The 21,754-nt window shown below is 42.0% G+C and overlaps 1 protein-coding gene across 1 annotated transcript in view; it reads right to left on the reverse strand.

Moving 5' to 3' along the window:
• Positions 1 to 21,754, reverse strand: part of LOC108942165 (mucin-5AC-like) — a 38,978-nt gene extending 17,224 nt beyond the window's left edge. The window contains exons 1-32 of the mRNA XM_029251928.1: positions 21,728 to 21,754; positions 21,569 to 21,656; positions 21,024 to 21,092; positions 19,954 to 20,215; positions 19,602 to 19,716; positions 17,586 to 17,676; positions 17,371 to 17,474; positions 16,992 to 17,205; positions 16,698 to 16,823; positions 16,363 to 16,480; positions 16,107 to 16,245; positions 14,164 to 14,274; positions 13,897 to 13,966; positions 13,588 to 13,725; positions 13,306 to 13,470; positions 13,078 to 13,172; positions 12,595 to 12,721; positions 12,241 to 12,496; positions 12,070 to 12,122; positions 11,851 to 11,951; positions 11,466 to 11,617; positions 11,204 to 11,342; positions 10,985 to 11,089; positions 10,716 to 10,895; positions 10,339 to 10,578; positions 9,976 to 10,132; positions 9,738 to 9,866; positions 8,123 to 8,270; positions 7,336 to 7,379; positions 7,086 to 7,220; positions 6,868 to 6,883; positions 6,579 to 6,671 (exon numbers count right to left, since the gene is read on the reverse strand). Coding sequence (XP_029107761.1) covers positions 6,579 to 6,671; positions 6,868 to 6,883; positions 7,086 to 7,220; positions 7,336 to 7,379; positions 8,123 to 8,270; positions 9,738 to 9,866; positions 9,976 to 10,132; positions 10,339 to 10,578; positions 10,716 to 10,895; positions 10,985 to 11,089; positions 11,204 to 11,342; positions 11,466 to 11,617; positions 11,851 to 11,951; positions 12,070 to 12,122; positions 12,241 to 12,496; positions 12,595 to 12,721; positions 13,078 to 13,172; positions 13,306 to 13,470; positions 13,588 to 13,725; positions 13,897 to 13,966; positions 14,164 to 14,274; positions 16,107 to 16,245; positions 16,363 to 16,480; positions 16,698 to 16,823; positions 16,992 to 17,205; positions 17,371 to 17,474; positions 17,586 to 17,676; positions 19,602 to 19,716; positions 19,954 to 20,215; positions 21,024 to 21,092; positions 21,569 to 21,656; positions 21,728 to 21,754 — 4,007 coding nt within the window. The remainder of the gene's footprint in view (positions 1 to 6,578; positions 6,672 to 6,867; positions 6,884 to 7,085; positions 7,221 to 7,335; positions 7,380 to 8,122; positions 8,271 to 9,737; positions 9,867 to 9,975; positions 10,133 to 10,338; positions 10,579 to 10,715; positions 10,896 to 10,984; positions 11,090 to 11,203; positions 11,343 to 11,465; positions 11,618 to 11,850; positions 11,952 to 12,069; positions 12,123 to 12,240; positions 12,497 to 12,594; positions 12,722 to 13,077; positions 13,173 to 13,305; positions 13,471 to 13,587; positions 13,726 to 13,896; positions 13,967 to 14,163; positions 14,275 to 16,106; positions 16,246 to 16,362; positions 16,481 to 16,697; positions 16,824 to 16,991; positions 17,206 to 17,370; positions 17,475 to 17,585; positions 17,677 to 19,601; positions 19,717 to 19,953; positions 20,216 to 21,023; positions 21,093 to 21,568; positions 21,657 to 21,727) is intronic.

Here is a 21,754-nt window from a genome sequence, read left to right on the forward strand (position 1 = left end):
AAGCATTGGGTACTCTTTAGCTCTGCATTGAATAGCTACTGGATTGCTGCAAATGTTGACCCCAGAGTCAATAATCTTCTTGATGGATTCATTGTCTCCACCATCAGGGCCAGATGTTGGCTGACCCACATCTATCCATGGGGACCATACGCACATTTTTCCATGTACACATTTTGTAGTTGGAGAAGTTACTATTGTTGTTGGTGTTGTCGTTGATGGGGTTGTCGTTGTTGTTGTTGTTGATGTGGTGGTTGGGGTTGTTAGGGTTGTTGAGGTGGTTGTTGACGGAGTGGTTGTCATTGGTGTTGTTGGACATGCTTTAGATGGACTGCAGCATTCCACTCTAATCTCATAGTCAAAGCAGCTTTGCTCAAATGGCTGGTTTTTGTTCAGGCAAATTAGTCCTACAGATGTGCTGCACTCCACATCCTGTCCCAACTCTGACAGCGTAAGCATTGGGTACTCTTTAGCTCTGCATTGAATAGCTACTGGATTGCTGCAAATGTTGACCCCAGAGTCAATAATCTTCTTGATGGATTCGTTGTCTCCACCATCAGGGCCAGATGTTGGCTGACCCACATCTATCCATGGGGACCATACGCACATGTTTCCATGTATACATTTTGTAGTTGGAGAAGTTACTAGTGTTGTTGGTGTTGTCGTTGATGGGGTTGTCGTTGTTGTTGTTGTTGTTGTTGATGTGGTGGTTGGGGTTGTTAGGGTTGTTGAGGTGGTGGTTGGGGTTGTTAGGGTTGTTGAGGTGGTTGTTGACGGAGTGGTTGTCATTGGTGTTGTTGGACATGCTTTAGATGGACTGCAGCATTCCACTCTAATCTCATAGTCAAAGCAGCTTTGCTCAAATGGCTGGTTTTTGTTCAGGCAAATTAGTCCTACAGATGTGCTGCACTCCACATCCTGTCCCAACTCTGACAGCGTAAGCATTGGGTACTCTTTAGCTCTGCATTGAATAGCTACTGGATTGCTGCAAATGTTGACCCCAGAGTCAATAATCTTCTTGATGGATTCGTTGTCTCCACCATCAGGGCCAGATGTTGGCTGACCCACATCTATCCATGGGGACCATACGCACATTTTTCCATGTACACATTTTGTAGTTGGAGAAGTTCCTATTGTTGTTGGTGTTGTCGTTGATGGGGTTGTCGTTGTTGTTGTTGTTGATGTGGTGGTTGGGGTTGTTAGGGTTGTTGAGGTGGTTGTTGACGGAGTGGTTGTCATTGGTGTTGTTGGACATGCTTTAGATGGACTGCAGCATTCCACTCTAATCTCATAGTCAAAGCAGCTTTGCTCAAATGGCTGGTTTTTGTTCAGGCAAATTAGTCCTACAGATGTGCTGCACTCCACATCCTGTCCCAACTCTGACAGCGTAAGCATTGGGTACTCTTTAGCTCTGCATTGAATAGCTACTGGATTGCTGCAAATGTTGACCCCAGAGTCAATAATCTTCTTGATGGATTCGCTGTCTCCACCATCAGGGCCAGATGTTGGCTGACCCACATCTATCCATGGGGACCATACGCACATGTTTCCATGTATACATTTTGTAGTTGGAGAAGTTACTAGTGTTGTTGGTGTTGTCGTTGATGGGGTTGTCGTTGTTGTTGTTGTTGTTGATGTGGTGGTTGGGGTTGTTAGGGTTGTTGAGGTGGTTGTTGACGGAGTGGTTGTCATTGGTGTTGTTGGACATGCTTTAGATGGACTGCAGCACTCCACTCTAATCTCATAGTCTAAACACTGTTGCTGAAGACCTTGATTTTTATTCAGGCAAATTAATCCAATTGAAGGGCTGCACACCACATCCTGTCCCAACTCTGAGAGAGGAATTGCTGGGAATTCTTTAGCTCTGCATTGAATAGCTACTGGATTGCTGCAAATGTTGACCCCAGAGTCAATAATCTTCTTGATGGATTCGTTGTCTCCACCTTTTGGACCAGATGTTGGCTGACCCACATCTATCCATGGGGACCATACGCACATGTTTCCATGTATACATTTTGTAGTTGGAGAAGTTACTAGTGTTGTTGGTGTTGTCGTTGATGGGGTTGTCGTTGTTGTTGTTGTTGTTGTTGATGTGGTGGTTGGGGTTGTTAGGGTTGTTGATGTGGTGGTTGGGGTTGTTAGGGTTGTTGAGGTGGTTGTTGACGGAGTGGTTGTCATTGGTGTTGTTGGACATGCTTTAGATGGACTGCAGCATTCCACTCTAATCTCATAGTCAAAGCAGCTTTGCTCAAATGGCTGGTTTTTGTTCAGGCAAATTAGTCCTACAGATGTGCTGCACTCCACATCCTGTCCCAACTCTGACAGCGTAAGCATTGGGTACTCTTTAGCTCTGCATTGAATAGCTACTGGATTGCTGCAAATGTTGACCCCAGAGTCAATAATCTTCTTGATGGATTCGTTGTCTCCACCATCAGGGCCAGATGTTGGCTGACCCACATCTATCCATGGGGACCATACGCACATTTTTCCATGTACACATTTTGTAGTTGGAGAAGTTCCTATTGTTGTTGGTGTTGTCGTTGATGGGGTTGTCGTTGTTGTTGTTGTTGATGTGGTGGTTGGGGTTGTTAGGGTTGTTGAGGTGGTTGTTGACGGAGTGGTTGTCATTGGTGTTGTTGGACATGCTTTAGATGGACTGCAGCATTCCACTCTAATCTCATAGTCAAAGCAGCTTTGCTCAAATGGCTGGTTTTTGTTCAGGCAAATTAGTCCTACAGATGTGCTGCACTCCACATCCTGTCCCAACTCTGACAGCGTAAGCATTGGGTACTCTTTAGCTCTGCATTGAATAGCTACTGGATTGCTGCAAATGTTGACCCCAGAGTCAATAATCTTCTTGATGGATTCGTTGTCTCCACCATCAGGGCCAGATGTTGGCTGACCCACATCTATCCATGGGGACCATACGCACATGTTTCCATGTATACATTTTGTAGTTGGAGAAGTTACTAGTGTTGTTGGTGTTGTCGTTGATGGGGTTGTCGTTGTTGTTGTTGTTGTTGATGTGGTGGTTGGGGTTGTTAGGGTTGTTGAGGTGGTTGTTGACGGAGTGGTTGTCATTGGTGTTGTTGGACATGCTTTAGATGGACTGCAGCATTCCACTCTAATCTCATAGTCAAAGCAGCTTTGCTCAAATGGCTGGTTTTTGTTCAGGCAAATTAGTCCTACAGATGTGCTGCACTCCACATCCTGTCCCAACTCTGACAGCGTAAGCATTGGGTACTCTTTAGCTCTGCATTGAATAGCTACTGGATTGCTGCAAATGTTGACCCCAGAGTCAATAATCTTCTTGATGGATTCGTTGTCTCCACCATCAGGGCCAGATGTTGGCTGACCCACATCTATCCATGGGGACCATACGCACATGTTTCCATGTATACATTTTGTAGTTGGAGAAGTTACTAGTGTTGTTGGTGTTGTCGTTGATGGGGTTGTCGTTGTTGTTGTTGTTGATGTGGTGGTTGGGGTTGTTAGGGTTGTTGAGGTGGTGGTTGGGGTTGTTAGGGTTGTTGAGGTGGTTGTTGACGGAGTGGTTGTCATTGGTGTTGTTGGACATGCTTTAGATGGACTGCAGCATTCCACTCTAATCTCATAGTCAAAGCAGCTTTGCTCAAATGGCTGGTTTTTGTTCAGGCAAATTAGTCCTACAGATGTGCTGCACTCCACATCCTGTCCCAACTCTGACAGCGTAAGCATTGGGTACTCTTTAGCTCTGCATTGAATAGCTACTGGATTGCTGCAAATGTTGACCCCAGAGTCAATAATCTTCTTGATGGATTCGTTGTCTCCACCATCAGGGCCGGATGTTGGCTGACCCACATCTATCCATGGGGACCATACGCACATTTTTCCATGTACGCATTTTGTAGTTGGAGAAGTTACTATTGTTGTTGGTGTTGTCGTTGATGGGGTTGTCGTTGTTGTTGTTGTTGATGTGGTGGTTGGGGTTGTTAGGGTTGTTGAGGTGGTGGTTGGGGTTGTTAGGGTTGTTGAGGTGGTTGTTGACGGAGTGGTTGTCATTGGTGTTGTTGGACATGCTTTAGATGGACTGCAGCATTCCACTCTAATCTCATAGTCAAAGCAGCTTTGCTCAAATGGCTGGTTTTTGTTCAGGCAAATTAGTCCTACAGATGTGCTGCACTCCACATCCTGTCCCAACTCTGACAGCGTAAGCATTGGGTACTCTTTAGCTCTGCATTGAATAGCTACTGGATTGCTGCAAATGTTGACCCCAGAGTCAATAATCTTCTTGATGGATTCGTTGTCTCCACCATCAGGGCCAGATGTTGGCTGACCCACATCTATCCATGGGGACCATACGCACATTTTTCCATGTACACATTTTGTAGTTGGAGAAGTTACTATTGTTGTTGGTGTTGTCGTTGATGGGGTTGTCGTTGTTGTTGTTGTTGATGTGGTGGTTGGGGTTGTTAGGGTTGTTGAGGTGGTTGTTGACGGAGTGGTTGTCATTGGTGTTGTTGGACATGCTTTAGATGGACTGCAGCATTCCACTCTAATCTCATAGTCAAAGCAGCTTTGCTCAAATGGCTGGTTTTTGTTCAGGCAAATTAGTCCTACAGATGTGCTGCACTCCACATCCTGTCCCAACTCTGACAGCGTAAGCATTGGGTACTCTTTAGCTCTGCATTGAATAGCTACTGGATTGCTGCAAATGTTGACCCCAGAGTCAATAATCTTCTTGATGGATTCGTTGTCTCCACCATCAGGGCCAGATGTTGGCTGACCCACATCTATCCATGGGGACCATACGCACATTTTTCCATGTACGCATTTTGTAGTTGGAGAAGTTACTATTGTTGTTGGTGTTGTCGTTGATGGGGTTGTCGTTGTTGTTGTTGTTGATGTGGTGGTTGGGGTTGTTAGGGTTGTTGAGGTGGTTGTTGACGGAGTGGTTGTCATTGGTGTTGTTGGACATGCTTTAGATGGACTGCAGCATTCCACTCTAATCTCATAGTCAAAGCAGCTTTGCTCAAATGGCTGGTTTTTGTTCAGGCAAATTAGTCCTACAGATGTGCTGCACTCCACATCCTGTCCCAACTCTGACAGCGTAAGCATTGGGTACTCTTTAGCTCTGCATTGAATAGCTACTGGATTGCTGCAAATGTTGACCCCAGAGTCAATAATCTTCTTGATGGATTCGTTGTCTCCACCATCAGGGCCAGATGTTGGCTGACCCACATCTATCCATGGGGACCATACGCACATTTTTCCATGTACACATTTTGTAGTTGGAGAAGTTACTATTGTTGTTGGTGTTGTCGTTGATGGGGTTGTCGTTGTTGTTGTTGTTGTTGTTGATGTGGTGGTTGGGGTTGTTAGGGTTGTTGAGGTGGTTGTTGACGGAGTGGTTGTCATTGGTGTTGTTGGACATGCTTTAGATGGACTGCAGCACTCCACTCTAATCTCATAGTCTAAACACTGTTGCTGAAGACCTTGATTTTTATTCAGGCAAATTAATCCAATTGAAGGGCTGCACACCACATCCTGTCCCAACTCTGAGAGAGGAATTGCTGGGAATTCTTTAGCTCTGCATTGAATAGCTACTGGATTGCTGCAAATGTTGACCCCAGAGTCAATAATCTTCTTGATGGATTCGTTGTCTCCACCTTTTGGACCAGATGTTGGCTGACCCACATCTATCCATGGGGACCATACGCACATTTTTCCATGTACGCATTTTGTAGTTGGAGAAGTTACTATTGTTGTTGGTGTTGTCGTTGATGGGGTTGTCGTTGTTGTTGTTGTTGTTGTTGATGTGGTGGTTGGGGTTGTTAGGGTTGTTGAGGTGGTTGTTGACGGAGTGGTTGTCATTGGTGTTGTTGGACATGCTTTAGATGGACTGCAGCATTCCACTCTAATCTCATAGTCAAAGCAGCTTTGCTCAAATGGCTGGTTTTTGTTCAGGCAAATTAGTCCTACAGATGTGCTGCACTCCACATCCTGTCCCAACTCTGACAGCGTAAGCATTGGGTACTCTTTAGCTCTGCATTGAATAGCTACTGGATTGCTGCAAATGTTGACCCCAGAGTCAATAATCTTCTTGATGGATTCGTTGTCTCCACCATCAGGGCCAGATGTTGGCTGACCCACATCTATCCATGGGGACCATACGCACATTTTTCCATGTACGCATTTTGTAGTTGGAGAAGTTCCTATTGTTGTTGGTGTTGTCGTTGATGGGGTTGTCGTTGGTGTAGTTCCTGTCCCTGAAGTTGTTGTTGTTGTGTGAACTTTTGTTGTCGTGGTGATGTTACAATGTGTAGTTTTGCAACATTTGATTTTAATCTCATAATTGAAACATATGGGTGGTATCCCTTGATATTTGTTCTCACAAATTAATCCCACCTTTGTGTTGCATTCTACTTTTTGGCCTAACTCAGACAGTGGAACTCCAGGGTATCGCACTGCTTGGCATTTCACTTCTTCTGGTCTTTCACAAATCTTGATTCCATGATGTATTATATTTGAAATTGATTCATTGTCACCTCCGTTTGGGCCATACTCTGGATAGTCAACACTGATCCATTGTGACCACTCACAAACATGGCAGATTGGGATTGTTGTTGGAGATGTCTCCGTTGTTACAGTCATTGTAGTTGGTGACGGAGTGGTCGGCGTAGTCTTTGGTTTCTCTGTTATACAAGATTCATCACAGCAGAAAAACCGTACTTGGTAATTATAACAGAGTGGAAAAGGGCCTTTCTGATTCTCATTCTTACATGTCAGGCCATGTGCAACATCACATTGTACTACCTGACCCACTTCACTTATATTTTTTTCCGGGTACTTTTCCGCTCGGCACTGAATTTTTTGAGGGCTTTTGCATACGTTGTAGCCTTCAGCCCTGATATGGTCAATGGTTTCTGAGTCACCTCCAGGAGTTCCGAGCGTTGGAAATGTGGTATCATACCATGGGGTCCATTCGCATGGATGTGTGCATGGGCTCTCAGTTGTTGATGGTGTTGAGAAAGTTAAAATGGTTGTTGATGATGTCGTTGATGTAGTAGGTGTTGTCGTATGGGTTGTAGAAACAGTTGTGGGGAAACAGTTGTGATCAATTTTTCTGTTAATGGTCCCATTTGCCCCGCATGTGGCAGAAATACAGCTTCCAATTCCATCAGTGGTGTTGTAAATGGATGACCCATATGAATACTTCTTTCCATCGTAATAGCAGTAACAAGCTGCAAATGTCAGCAAGAAATAGAAAGAAAACCAAAGACAAACCATTAACAACAAATTAATTTTTTGGTAGATTTACTCAGTGTCTTATTCTGCATGGAAAGTACAGGTACTAACCTTTAACATCGTAGCTGCAGTGTTTCCCCAGTGACTTACAGTAACTTTGCAAAAAGAGAATAAAAAATATTTAGTTTTTCTCCATTTGTGTAAATCAGATGTATTTCATGCTTTTTTAATTATGAAATGTGCTGTTTTGTGTTGGGGGGGTGTGGTGGCACAGTGGGTTGGACTGGGTCGGACTGGGTCCTGCTCTCCAGTGGGTCTGGGGCTCAAGTCCCGCTTGGGGTGCCTTATGACAGACTGGTGTCCTGTCCTGGGTGTGTCCCCTCCCCCTCTGGCCCTACTCCCTGTGCTGCAGGGTTAGGCTCTGGCTCCCTGCGACCCCCAACTGGGACAAGTGGTTCAGACAATGTGTGTGTGTGTGTGTGTGTGTGTGTGTGTTATTTCAGATTTGAATTTCTGTCTGTTTGCAGATGCATATTCCCTGGTTCTGGATAAAACTAAAGGTCTACAGCTCTTGAGTTTGGAAGGATTATGTGCATCGATCCAAGGCCACAAATTAAGAATTTATTAGAAACCAGATTATCTGATAAAATAAAACATTTCTTTTCTCAGTGTACAAATGAGTTCTGGAATAAACACAAAAAAGTAATACTATTTTAAATATAATATTGTTTTCAACCCTACCCCCCCTTTTGACTTGCTATGTGCTGCATATACTTGGATCAATCCTGCTTTACTTCACTGTACTGTACATCTCTAGGAGTCATAACCTTTAGTTCTTGCTAATCCAGGAAAGATGTGCAGCAAATGTCATTAAATAAATGAGGTGTAAAATACTCACCAGGTCTCACAGTTCTGTTTGGATGGAATGGATTCTCCATTGCTGTAATGCTTTCCTCCATCATAGCATCCACATTTGTCTCTCTCCACACATGACATCGTGTCCTCGTCAAGGTAGGGCTGCTCAGATGGACATTTTGGGTAGCAGCCTTAAGATAAGAAAGTGTTCCAGTTTTTTTAGTATAAGAGTAGTTCATAACTCGGTTCACTATAACTATTTTCGGCAATAACTGAAAGCGAATAACAAGTTTTGAGCACACTAGATCCTTGTGTTAGCAAAAGTCAACTAACAAATTTTCAAAGATACAAACATTTTCTGTTTTCATTATTACTGTTTTTAATGGTATTTTTCACTTGTCTGTTTTCAAAGAATTCTGCTCCAACGTAAACACAACTTGTGTTTCCACATCCAGCCATTAGTTTGCAATAAAATTAACCCTAACAGATCAGGAGAATGGGCTTGCCTTAATTCAGCTCCCTTCCACAGTGTTTGTAGCTTATGGCTGGTGTTCTTGTGTCTGTGTTGGTGATTAGTAACAGAATGAATGTTGTGCAGGGGGTGCAGTGGCGCAGTGGGTTGGACCACAGTCCTGCTCTCCGATGGGTCTGGGGTTTGAGTCCCGTTTGGGGTGCTTTGTGATGGACTGGCGTCCTGTCCTGGGTGTGTCCCCTCCGGCCTTACGCCCTGTGTTCCCGGGTAGGCTCCGGTTCCCTGCGACCCCGTATGGGACAAGCGGTTCTGAAAATGTGTGTGTGTGTGTGTGTGTGTGTGTGTGAATGTTGTGCATGTTTATGGGGTAAATCAGTTAATAGCTGGAATTGAATAGGAGTTTTTATTTTCTGTAATTAACAGTAAAAATAGTTTTAATTTAAATGCTACTCAAAGTTAATCAAGGTACTAAAAGTCTTGCATGCATGATTTTGTTTATAAGAGTGTATCTGAGAATTCTACAGATTCTACTCAGCTAGTAGTGTAAAACTGAAAGTTGCTAGATATTGATGAATATTAACATGTTTATGTGATGAATCAGTTGGCATTGAGCAAGAAGCTGTGCTTTGAGCACAAGGAACTCTTTTCATTCAATCAAAGTCAATACCCCAAGAGAGAATTTCAGAGCATGAACGTATTTCTTATAGCATCACTGATGCATGGCTTCCCCTTTATGGTACTCATAGTAAAGATAAATGAAATAAGTCAGATCAACAAACAGCAACACTTAAAAATAATTATTTACACAGCAAACATCCTTTACTATGCACTAAACATGTAACACCAGCATACTATGCAAATGAACACTTCAGCTATATACAGTTTTGTTTTCTGGGGGAATCCTAAGGAGGGCGCCACAGTATTAGATGCTAGATGTTTCTAGGAACACTGTCTCTGCATAGGATGACTGCTGATGATTTTACAACATTTTTTAAGAATTCATTGTAACTTTGAGGTATTTACATAACCCAATCCATGAAAAAATTGAGGGGGCTGTGGTAGTATTAAGATTTTACTGATTGTAATGTAGTGATAAAAGTGACTTTGGATTAAGAAAACATACTGAGTAACGAATACACTTTCAGTCACATCTGTTTTCATTAGTTGAGGACCTCAAATCTCCTACCTTCCAGTGGTGGAATCAGAATGGAGCATATTCCTGAGGGGTTCCTGCAGGTCTTCATACAGGGAGCACCACAAGGCTTGTAGTGCCACTCACATTCATCAGGAGGGTTATAGTAGTCACAGAATAGAGCTGGTGGGGGGAACAAAGATCAGTCAGCTACTTTTTCTCATGAATTATTTTGTGTTGTTCTGCTTTCTTTATCTACCCTAGTTTTATACTCATTTCCTTTTCAACTCACGGCAGATTTCTGGACTTCTCCAGGCCACGCAGACCCCAGCCTCATTGCAGCCCTTTGCATATGCAGCCACAGCTGTGCAGAAACACTCGCAGTCTCCTCCGCTGTCACACGCACAAGAGTCTCTCACACAGGCATCGTAGTATGGGGTAGGGTCCACCTTAAGAGGAAGGGGAGATTCTACATGATTGTTCTCTACCATCAAAATACTTACACAGGGAGCATTTTGATGGTAGAAGTTCACTTTTGTGACGTTGCTGCATCTCAGTGACTAGAAGATGTAATAAAATGGACTGAAAATGGATCACTGAAATGTACCCTGTCCTCTTGTGTCTCATATATGTCTCTTTGCTATCACCATCTTACCTGAGAGTGACAATCTTTGAACACGACGCTCTGAATGATGCTGCACTGTTTCTGGGACCAAGACTGTCTGTATGGGTTGAAAGTGCAGGGGTCTTTCAAAATTCCAACATCAGGGCAAGTTGGAGAGACTTTCCAGCTGTTTCCAAATTCCACAGCATCAACAACCACTGCTTGGCTTCTTGTAGTGAAGTCGTTGTTTTCATTGCCATCGTAATTTCCACACAGACCACAGACTTGGCCCTGTTAAGCAAGAAGGAGTTATTATAAGCCATCCAGCAAGACTAGACTTGAGAAGCAGCTTGATTTAACTTTGGTAAAATCATATAAAAACTGCAGAGTTATGTTGCTGGTAAGGTTAAAACAGGTTTTCTGTTCACCTTAAATGTTGGACTTAGTTTGATGAACATGCTGGTCTTCTTGTCCCACATGAGGATGAGGCCATTGCTGGCTTCAATAACCAGGTAAATTCCCATGACACGGATTTGGTAGGGCACTTCTACACTATTATCTCTCTGGATAACTTGGTAGTTTCCATCTGTCAGTATGAGCTCATTGTTCTGCAAGGAAAAACAACAAATGGTCATTAACTATGTTTGGTCTCAGCACTTTTTCTGAAATAGAATGTGAGAAAATCATTCATCCTCACCCCTAGGAAGAGCTTGATGGCCTTAGAGCAAGTTGTACCAGTGGTGCCGCATGGGATGTTCTCGGTGATGACTCGGAAGGTGCCGTTGTTATTGCTGCAGTAGTCCTGCGTGAGTAAAACATTTGATGTTTATGTTAAGAAATGTCAAAAAGATCAAGTGTTTAAGTTGGTTTGGGTGTGCATTGAACTTTGATGAGTAGAGCTTAATTTGAAGCCTACCTGAGTAAGCGTGTATTCACAGCCCCCGTTGAAGGTGAACCTTTTTCCATCAAAAGTAATGTAATGGCCATCGCCATAAATGGCACAGGTGCCGTGGCATACGTTATCTGTACAGTCCCATTTTCTGTTCTTACAAGTGCTGAAATAGATTGTGAACACAAATTTCAGCAATAAATTGCAAAACGATTGGCTTGTCATTTGTTTACAGAATGTTTCAGTTCATTCAGTGTTATACAGAGCATTTTTTTCCTTTTTTCCATACCAGGTGTTGCAGTCAATTTGGATTTTGTCTCCAGGTTGGTATTCAGCTCCATTGTGAACACAGGGACAGAGATCCTCTTGTATGCAGCCCCCTTTCCCATCAGACACTAGTCCAGAGGGGCACACACAGCCCGAAACACACTCTGTGCTGACCTGTTTCAGTCAGTGAAATAATAGACAAGGATTAAACAGCCTGCAAACAGTCAATGAACATGAAGCTTTTTCTTCCGTACTGACATACAGTGAACAGATAAGTCAGAGAAACTCATGTAATATACCTTGAAGAGATTAAGCAATGCAAGGCAGGCATTTGTTAGGACATTGTAGAAAATAAGGCCTGCTTGATTTTCTCTGGTTTAGATCAGTTAAGACTAATTAGGACTTACACATTCCATGTCCAGGGTCTGACAGCTTTTCTGGCACTCAGAGCCCTTGGCTCCGGGACCAGAACTAGAGCAGTCAAAGAAAACCATTGGTGCAATGCAGGCTGTAAACAGAAGAAATTTAATATAAGTGTGCAGGGTAGTATAATTTTCTTCAGCAAAACATCAATATGCACCTGTGACTAAAGGCATAATTGTGGTGATGGAGCAGTTGACACTTACACGTCTGGAGATCTGTTTGGCCAATGCAGCTCAGCTTCCCTTGCTTACAGGTGCTGTAAGAAGAGATAATGTGGATGTATGACATATTGGACTATACTAAGATCTTCTGTTCAAGCACTGGGGAGACCTTTTATAAAAATGTTCAATGAATGTCAGACAGAGGGCACTTACCACATGACCCCATCTTTGCTGATGACCTCACCAGGAGGTACCACTGAACCCTTGAAATAACAGGGACAGTTTGTAGGGGGAACACATTTCCCTTCATCATTAAGATAGGTTTCCTTGGCACAGGTGCATCCATCCACTGGCTGAAAGCTCAGCATGCAGATGTTGTTGGGGCTGCTGTAGCAGCGGCATGTCTGATTACTGCTCTGTATATTGTAATCATACACCATAGTGCTGGGGCAGCTGGAGGAGTACTTTCCTGAGCAGAAAAAAATTACTTTCAGGCACAGAAGAGGCAAAACCAGAACATACTGTAATACCCTTCTCATGGGCATTTAGTTCCACTGTATCATTTACCACACATAGTGTCTCTCCAGCCAGACAGGTGGACGCCCCGAGCAGCACAGGCATGAACATAGGAGGATATGGCAGCACACATGCAGTCCTCACTCTTCTCACAGTTACAGCTGTCATACATGCAGGTCTGTAGGAAACAGCAGCTTCGTCTTAGAACAAGTGTACTGTATGGCTATGTTATTCCTGTAACTGTAAGCATATACATTTGCTGGATGACAATAACTTCAAAAGGCACTAAAAATCAATTAAAATGAAAAAATAGTAATAAGGGGCAAGATAAGATTTAAAACCTTTTTATAAAAATTCAGTAACATATCTCCTATGGTAATTTCAAAGATTGTTTAGTAACCAGTCAGTCCTTATCCTTACATTTATGTACTGAAGGCTCTGATTTTCAGTTGCTGGTAAAATATTTCCTTCCTTAAACACAGAGCTATATTTTGTAAATGTTCATTTTTATTGAGTAAGATGTTTGCGACTCACCATTTTGTAGATGTCTGGGCTGACCATAGTGTGGCAGGGGCTAAAGACTCCCTTGGGGTCCGACAGCAGAGAGCACCAATGCACAGCATATTTCTCTTTAAAATGGAGAAGAGGAGAGAGCGAGAGTGGAAAAAGTCAGTCATTTCTTGCTTAATATAATGGTTTATATTTAAGCAAAAACAGAGCATGTATGAGAACTGGAGTTACAAAAGTCCAGCTTGAAATTACCATTTTCTACACTGAGACTGCAGGGATTTTCAAAGCTGCTGCTCATGTCTGGGCATTTAGCTCGAGCTTTCCATGTGTTCGCAAAAGCTGCTGGTGTTCCTTCAACCACTCCACTGATGGCCTTGAAGTCATCAGCTTGAATATTGTTGAAATTTCCACAGAGGCCTAAAAACAGAAATGTATTACTAATTATAACTGGGCCAAATGAAGAGACACCATGTGATAACTGAAAGTCATACTACAAAGCCTGAAACAGATCATTATGAAGTCTGCTGAACATACCACACGTCTTCCCTCGGTACGTTAACCCTGCTGTGATATACACTTGCATCACAGGGATCAGCTGCACCTCTACTTGCAATCCAAAAGGGGTCTGGACCATGATGTAGAAAGTAGATGGCATGAAGATGACTGTCCCCACTGCAGAGCACAAAGAGTCTCTTCTCAGTGACAGGACAAGATTCTATGTTGTTGCATTAAAAGTTGTAGCTGTATTTTGGCTGATTGAAGGTCATAATACAATGGTAATGTTCATTCCAAGGAGTCGCCAGAATATCCCAAGTCCACTGTATTCATGCTAAGGAAGCTCACCAGTCAATAGAGGAAGCTGAGAGAAGATTCCATTGACAAATACATTTCCACTGGGTAAAATGTTTATCACCTGTGACAAAAAGATGCCGAAGACAGATATTTAAATAGATAATGAAACATTTCATTTTGAAGTTTTGAATTGTACAGCTATAGAAATGAAACATCCATTTAAAATGGATGAATTGCATTAATGATCAACCCAGAGCACAATATTGTACTTATTCAGTAAGTTTTCAAGGTTTTTCCAGATTTACAGAAGCTACTTACAGTGGCACCCCCAGAGATGGCCAGTGTAACGCCCTTTAGGCAGGTCTCTGTGTCTGAAAGGCCACACTTGACAAGGTCCCCCAGGATTGTGAAATCTGTGTCGTTGCATTGCTAAGGGGAAAGAATCATATCAAGTACCAAGACCTGGTGGTCTAAATTGAAATATGAACAGAGACACAGCATTCAGATAGTTGGGGCAGGTTTCACAAATCAAACCTAATCTTCTGAACAAGAAATGTCTAAACTGGTACATTTTACAAAGTGTGGTTTGGGAGTATGGCCTTGAGCTGTGGAATCTGTTATGTTTGATTATCATGTGCCCTTTTTCACACAGTTAAGGTTGTCAGTCACAAGGTGATTAAGAGAAGTGTCTGACCTGGTGGTCAGAAGCAAAGATTCAGTGTAAGACAAGATTTCTCTGATGAATGACATAGAATTAAAATAAATGCACAACATGTGTGAATAAAGAAAAAAAATGGTGTATCAGACACTGAACATGGAGCAAAAGTTTTTTAAAAAAAGATCAGATTAAAGATATTTGAAGACCAAGTAGTAAATGAGCTGTGAAAGAAGCAATAAGAGCATCCCAGGAGTACATAATGCTATGGTAGTGTTGAATTCTGTAAAGCAAACACAATCCTGGCACATATGTGTAGTTGCCTGGAATGGGAAAGGAAATCATGATGAATCTGTACAATTGAATGGGAGAACAGTGAGGGAAACACAAGCAATGTCCTTAAAGAGTTGTCATATAAGGATAAGTCAGAAGCATGAAGCAAATATAAAGGTGGATAAGATAAGCCCAAAAATACAAAGCTAAAAATGGAAATGTATTTGATAAAAATCAGAGGAAATACTTTTTACCTAAAAAGAGATGGCAGTTTGCAATAAGCTGTTGGTAAGACGTGATCAAAATATCAAAATGTGAATGTATTCGTTACTGTTGCTTTTCGTTGCTCTGTTTGCTGTTCTGATAGAAGAGGAATAAATGTTTGCCAATAACTTGCCATGTCATAAAAGCCTTAAAATAAGCTGAAGACAAAAGAAAATAAAATGTAGCAGCCCTTGAATTAAAAAAAATATGCAAGATGGGCCAGTTGTGGTCTTAGCTGTATCAACACTCTTTCGAATTTGACATTAGGTGAGAACAAGTAAAGAAACAAATGTGGACAAAAAATACATAAAGATGTGCCAGTTCTAAATAATGAAATAGTAATGGAATAAAGAGTGATTCAAATAAACAACAAAAATGCTGATGGAAAAAACAAGTAGATTTGAGATTTTTTGTCAGCATTTAATTGTAACTCAGTTTAAGAAAATTGACTATTGTTTCAAAGTTGCGATGATTTAATTTACCTAATTTGTTATTTTCATTGCTGAAGCAGCTAAAAAGCCAGAAGCACCCACCCACCGTCAACAATCACTTGTCCCGAGTGGGATCACAACAAGCCGGGGCCTTACCCGGCAACACAGGGCGCAAGGTCGAAAGGATGGGGACACACCCAGGATGGGGCACCACTCCGTTGCAAAGCACCACAAGTAGGGTTCAAACCCCACCCCGCCACACAGTGGGCCCCGGCTGAGCCCACCACACCACCATGCCCCCCGAAGCCAAAAGCATTTATAGTTAAACTTTGAATGTGGAAAAGAGTTCACACAAAGGGAACTGGAAGAATTGTATGTGGGGGATGCAGAGTTGAAATCCAGGATTTAGTTCTTGACGATGGAAAGATGAACAATATTTCACAAGTCAGCAGTAAAAGAGAAAACTTCAGCAACCTCTGAGTGCATGGTCTCTAGTAGTCTGTGCCAGAAATCCAAGCAAAGTGACTCTTTATAAAGTGACTTCTTAAAAAGGAACTGATATGTAATTGTTTATGTCACTGAAATGGTTTGTGTAAATCTTTGTGAAGCTCTACATGAATGATGTTTGTAGCACAGACCTTGGAGAGGACGTAGGAACAGTCTCCGTGGAAGTTGTATCTCTTTCCATCGTATGTGGTGATGTGTGAGCCTCCTTCCACAGAACAGGTTTGAGGACAGTCTTCATCCTGGCAGCTCCACTGGCCTCCAGAGCAGGTGCTGTTGGACATAAGCAGTTTGGCAACTGAAGTATATTCACATTACGGACAAATCTGTATGAGACCAATTCTAAAAAATGGTCCATGATCTGTTAAAGGAATGGAAGATCTAGCTCACCATTTTCTGCAGTGGCTTGTGTAAGACTCTCCAGGACTGTATGCCTTTCCGTTGTGACTGCAAGGACATTTCTGCACTGGGATACAGCCACTGTGACTGATGTCATCGACAACGGTGCCTAACAGAAAGATGCGATCAATTTACAGCTTTGTCATGTACACTTCCATTTTGGCATTAAATGAATTGCATGTAACTATCAAGAGATTTTAGCTTCTTTCCTGCATTTCCGATTTAATGAGCCACAGTATCACACAAGATACTTCATCTCATCATTCATTTTATACCTCATCATATCATAAAAGTTTTTTTTTTAAGCTCAAGAGCAAGTGTTGTACCAGGTGGGCAGAAACAGCCGTCAGTGCAGTGGTCTTCGCACAGCTGGCCTCTCTCTGGGTTGGAACACGTGTCGAGGCAAGGAATGCCACATTCCTGATATTCCATGTTGAAGGGACACGACTTGGCTGTGAGATGTAGAAAGACCGCAATTGGATATCTTAAAACTGATCTACGAGCTTCAGCCTGTGTTCACTCAGTGTCTAAAGCTGTGTCAAAGAACATCTTTATCGATATATCTACATCTCAAGTCAGGAGGCTGGATCAGATTGTACTGAACATGCTGGAATGTGTACCGCAGAACTGGGCTGTTCTCCACTGCCGAGGTGTCCCCCCAGCGTGCACACACTGGCGGGAATATTCTGACATGGTGTTGCACAGACAGGAGGTGCTGTTGCTATCACACTGGCACATGTCTGCCACACAGGCCTTGATGAAGGAGTCAGTGGGGATCAGGCCTTTACAGCTGCTGAAGGCGGGACTGGAGAGCAGGTGCTCACAAACTGATGTCTGAAAAAAGTTGTTTTTACTGTTAGTTTACAATAACATGGTCACCATGTCAAAGTCCTTTTCGTGGGAAATTTGAATCTTCTGAAACAATGTAGTTAGCCAGTGCTTTAGATTAGCCTAGAGAGTGGTGTAACTTCAAAATATAAATGTACAGTAAAGGATTACCACGTCAGGGCAGTCAGCAGAAGACAGTCTCTGTTCACTGCAGCTTTCATTTGGATCGTCCATCTTCCAGAAGTTGGCATAGTCAAACTCAGAAATCACTGTGCCTATTTGAAAGGGCAGAACATTTTAATTCTGGTTATTATCTTGAACGACTGCTTTTTTTAAAAAAAAATAAATACAGAGGCTTTGAATTTCTTCAGCTGATAGCAACGTACCTTTCCTGATGAACTCATCATAGATCTGGACACCATTGAAGTCTCCACAGAGCCCACATGTCTGGTTCCTGTATTTGTTGTCCATCTCCACCTGCAGGACAGCAAGAACCATTGAATATTCTGACTGACAGATATACTCTTCACAGTCCTTAGAGAAGTACTCCATGTCTCCTGAACCCCAGCAAAAGAGAGGTTTTTGAATTTATTTCTCAGATTTCAAGGAAGTTATTCAAGCCCCACCTTGAAACATGTATAATTTAAAAGCACATTATGTTCTCTGTAAGGTGTATTGGGATTTCACATTGTACCATGTACAGTCTGGAAGATAAACATACAAACATATGACCTCCACTGTGAAAAAAAATGAATAGCCAGGTCTCAAGAGGATGTAATCATAATTTACTTGTGAGTCTTATATGTTGAAGTTTTCAAAACAGTAACAAGAACATCATCAATTTACAATGTGATTAAGAATTTTTCTGAAGAATTATTCTCGTGTTCATGAATGACTAAATATATGTTACATATAGTTATGGCTGTGGTTATTAAGTCATGAGTAAAAACACTCAGGACAGGAAAAGTGAGGGAAACCATAGATTTGAGAAGAAAACTCTTCAGGCCTCATAAAATATAACAAAGGAGTAAATCTAGAACTATTTATATACGGTGCTTGCTGTTTGTTTGGTGAATTTGGGGTTACGTGGCACATCATGAAAATGGAACTAATCCCTCACTTGTATCGTTATCTGTAACGTGGTCCATGTTCATTTTTTCTTGCTGTTGCAGTATAACAACTTTTGACCACACAAGTCGCAGCAAGTTATCTCAGTAACATTAATCATAAAACTTTCCAGAGCAACTTAATATAGTATTCTGTTTTTTTCCTATGAATGGGCATTCACGGAAATAGATACACAGTAAAAGCGAACGTCCGAAAGCGTTGGTATCGTCTTTTGTTTGTGCAGTTTGTTTGATACATGGAAAGAAAATTTATATTCACCATACAGTAAGTGTGGCACTATGACAGTATGCTCACAATAGCATTTCTGAATGATATATGAAAATCATTTGGCCAAATATGTATTTTGCTAAATCTTTGTCATTCACATAATGTTTAAATAGGGACTTATGCTTAAACCACCTACTGTAGGCAATAACAATCATTCAAAAGGTCCTGTCATGGCAATGCGACAAAGTTTTTATTCAGCAAAACATTTCATTTGAAACATTACACACACACGCATTGTCTGAACCGCTTGTACCATATAGGGTTGCGGGTAGCCAGAGCCTAACCTGTCAACACCGGAGGGGGAGGGGACACACCCAGGACAGGGCACCAGTCTGTCACAAGGCACCCCAAGTGGGGCTTGAACCCCAGACCCACCAGAGAGCAGGACCCCATCCAACTCACTGTGCCACTGCACCCTCCATTACAGAGGTTATGAAATTTGAAAGTATATGTGTATGGACTTATATAAACACAAATAATTTGCAAAATAGCTGCTAGTTTGTAGAAATTTGGACTACATAAAGAGATATCGAGGCAGTCTTCCTGTATTGGATCAATGAAGTTCAAAAATCAAAAATACAGCCCTTATTTGTTAGTCTGGACTTCCTTTAAATATTTAATGCTGACAATGTTTCTGTGGTAATTATAATTCTAAGTGACGGCCCCAGTTGAACGCTTAGACCATGTGCAACAAACCTGTGATCACGGGAAAAGTGTGTAGTCACATTTCAGCAACAGTATTTTAATAAATACCTATAGTAATGTAAGTCTGAAATTCAAATTAAATTTCTTCGTTTGTTGACGATAACCAGAATCTCTGTTATCAAAGAATAAACTGAAGTAAAATGTCTAATTATGAGAGTAATAATGCTGAAAGACAATACCGATTTCTCTTGGTTCAAACATTATGGACCATTTTAAATGGAAACAGGAGCACCAAAGGAGAAGAAGCATATCAAAAACAACCCAGCTGAGCCACATTGATGGAAAAAAATGTGTTTCCATACCATAAGGGAATCCTCCTCGTTCCATATGGCAGTAAGTCCCAGCTTGGCTGTGACTTTAATGTAGGAGGGGGTCTTCTCAATGAGAACTCCATTATGGTTGTAGGGCAGTGTGACCCTGAGAAACGTGGAGGTCACATGGAGGCCAAAAGCTTCAGACTAATGGACTGTAACCAGTCAAATTTTCACAAAACTACAGAACTTTATCATTAAAAGCTTTTGCATTGCATGTATATGTACACTACAGTGTGTTCTACAGTTGCCAGACTGTACCTTTGCAGTCACGTAAGAATAATTTATTAAAATGACAACTGGAGCCAAGTTTTCAATACTCAGTGTCACTCAGGCAACTCACGTCTTCCCGTCGACGTTGACGGAGCCCTTGGAGAGCTCCACCACAGTGCCGTCCAGCTTCATGGTGATCTTACTGATGGTGGGCTGGTCTCCCACCACCTGGCGTCTCATCTGGATGTTAAAGTCCTCGTAAGTGCTCTTGCAGAGTGATGTCAGGATGTAGTTGCAGCTGGAAGGAAGCTGGAAGACGTCGCCGTCGAATGTCTTGAAGTGGTAGTTCCCCCACGTGCTGCAGACCTGACCGTTGTGTGCAGGTCTCACTCCTGGAACGAAAGAGACACTTGTGAGTTTTCCATTCCGTTCAGTTCAATTTATTATTTTACAGTGTGCTCTTCTCACACAGTGACATAGAGGGCTGAACAAAGAATCAGAGCCATAATACAAATAAATGGTTGGCTGTACATTAAATTATTGCAATAAGTGTGTAATTATTAAAGCTGTAAATCAACCAATTGGCCCTTGAGGAAAGGAATAAAAAAACTCCCAACTGAAAGGCAAGAGAGAAAATACCACCCCACCACCATTTTTGATAAAAAAGACTTTTAAGTCAGTTTACAGCTATTTATAACATCTTTATCTATGTCAGTATCTGAACAGGCTTCACAGTTCAGCTGTGAAGAACACTATCAGTTTTCAGAAACTGATACATAAATGTGGATGATTTCATTACTGGGAATAAAATTGAAAGCTTTAATTCAAGATTCAAAATTATTTTGTACTATTTACGTTATGCGTATTCCTTTCTGCTAAGTTAAGGTAGGAAAGGTGGGTAAAGGATTGAAAATATTATACTACTTATCAAATAGTACTCTGTTTTTATGTTTCATTTTTTTAAGGTTGAATGAAAGCAAACTTCACTCCATCAGAAATGATTAATTAGAAATCAAATTCAAATGTTTCATTTGTCGTGGAAGGCACAAAATACTGCAGAAATATCCTGCAAAGAGTTTTTCCTTCATAAAAATTTAAAAGGGCCATTTAATGTAATTGGATAAGTTATATAACATCAAAATACACAGCAAGTGTTGCTTTTCGTAATGTGTGCTGTAAACATACACTGCAATTGCTTACCTGCAATCATGGGTATCTTGGTCATTGTATGGATGATGTTAACCTGTTCAGCAGCATTTGCGGGGTTTCCTGAAATATGGGAGAATCACAGTGTGATTTTCAGATTTTCAATGATAAAGTACTTCAGTTTTAGGTCGTGGAAGCTATGCAGCCTTTTTTGCCACCAGTAGTGTCATCTGCATCACAGGATTTGCATTTCAGTATTATTCTGCTATCAGGTTGCTGTCAGAATTATGCAGTCTTCTTATTTCTCACTTACATTTGTCCAAGTATAGTGTCCTTACCTTTTCGTGAAGACACTAAGCCAAAAGACAGGGCCAGCCATATAACCAGCCAAGTGGGTATCTCCGTTTGTGTCCCCATGGTGACCTGTGGACTTGCAGACAAGTTCCACACAGGTGCTTTGTGAAGTGTCCCACCTGAGGACTGGGTTTTATACCACTCGTCCCAAGGAACGTCCAAGGTGCTCCAGGAGCTGGAGGAAAGGTGGGGCTTGGGGGCCGAACTTGGCTGCTTATCAAGCACGGTGACGTTTCAGTGTCCACCTGGGTTGAGGCCCCAGTTCCTCACCCGCTTCTCTCCCTCATCACCCACCTCACCGCAACCTTTTTTGGGCGGTTGCACGTCCTTCCACTGTAAAACACATTGAAAACATGTTGGATTTAGCATGTCATCTGTGGGCTTCTTGCTCTCCAGCTTCTCACCTGTACAGAGCCATGGTTGTGTGCCAT

The sequence above is a fragment of the Scleropages formosus genome, chromosome 5 (genome assembly GCF_900964775.1).
Source record: "Scleropages formosus chromosome 5, fSclFor1.1, whole genome shotgun sequence".
Classification (NCBI taxonomy): Eukaryota; Metazoa; Chordata; class Actinopteri; order Osteoglossiformes; family Osteoglossidae; genus Scleropages; species Scleropages formosus.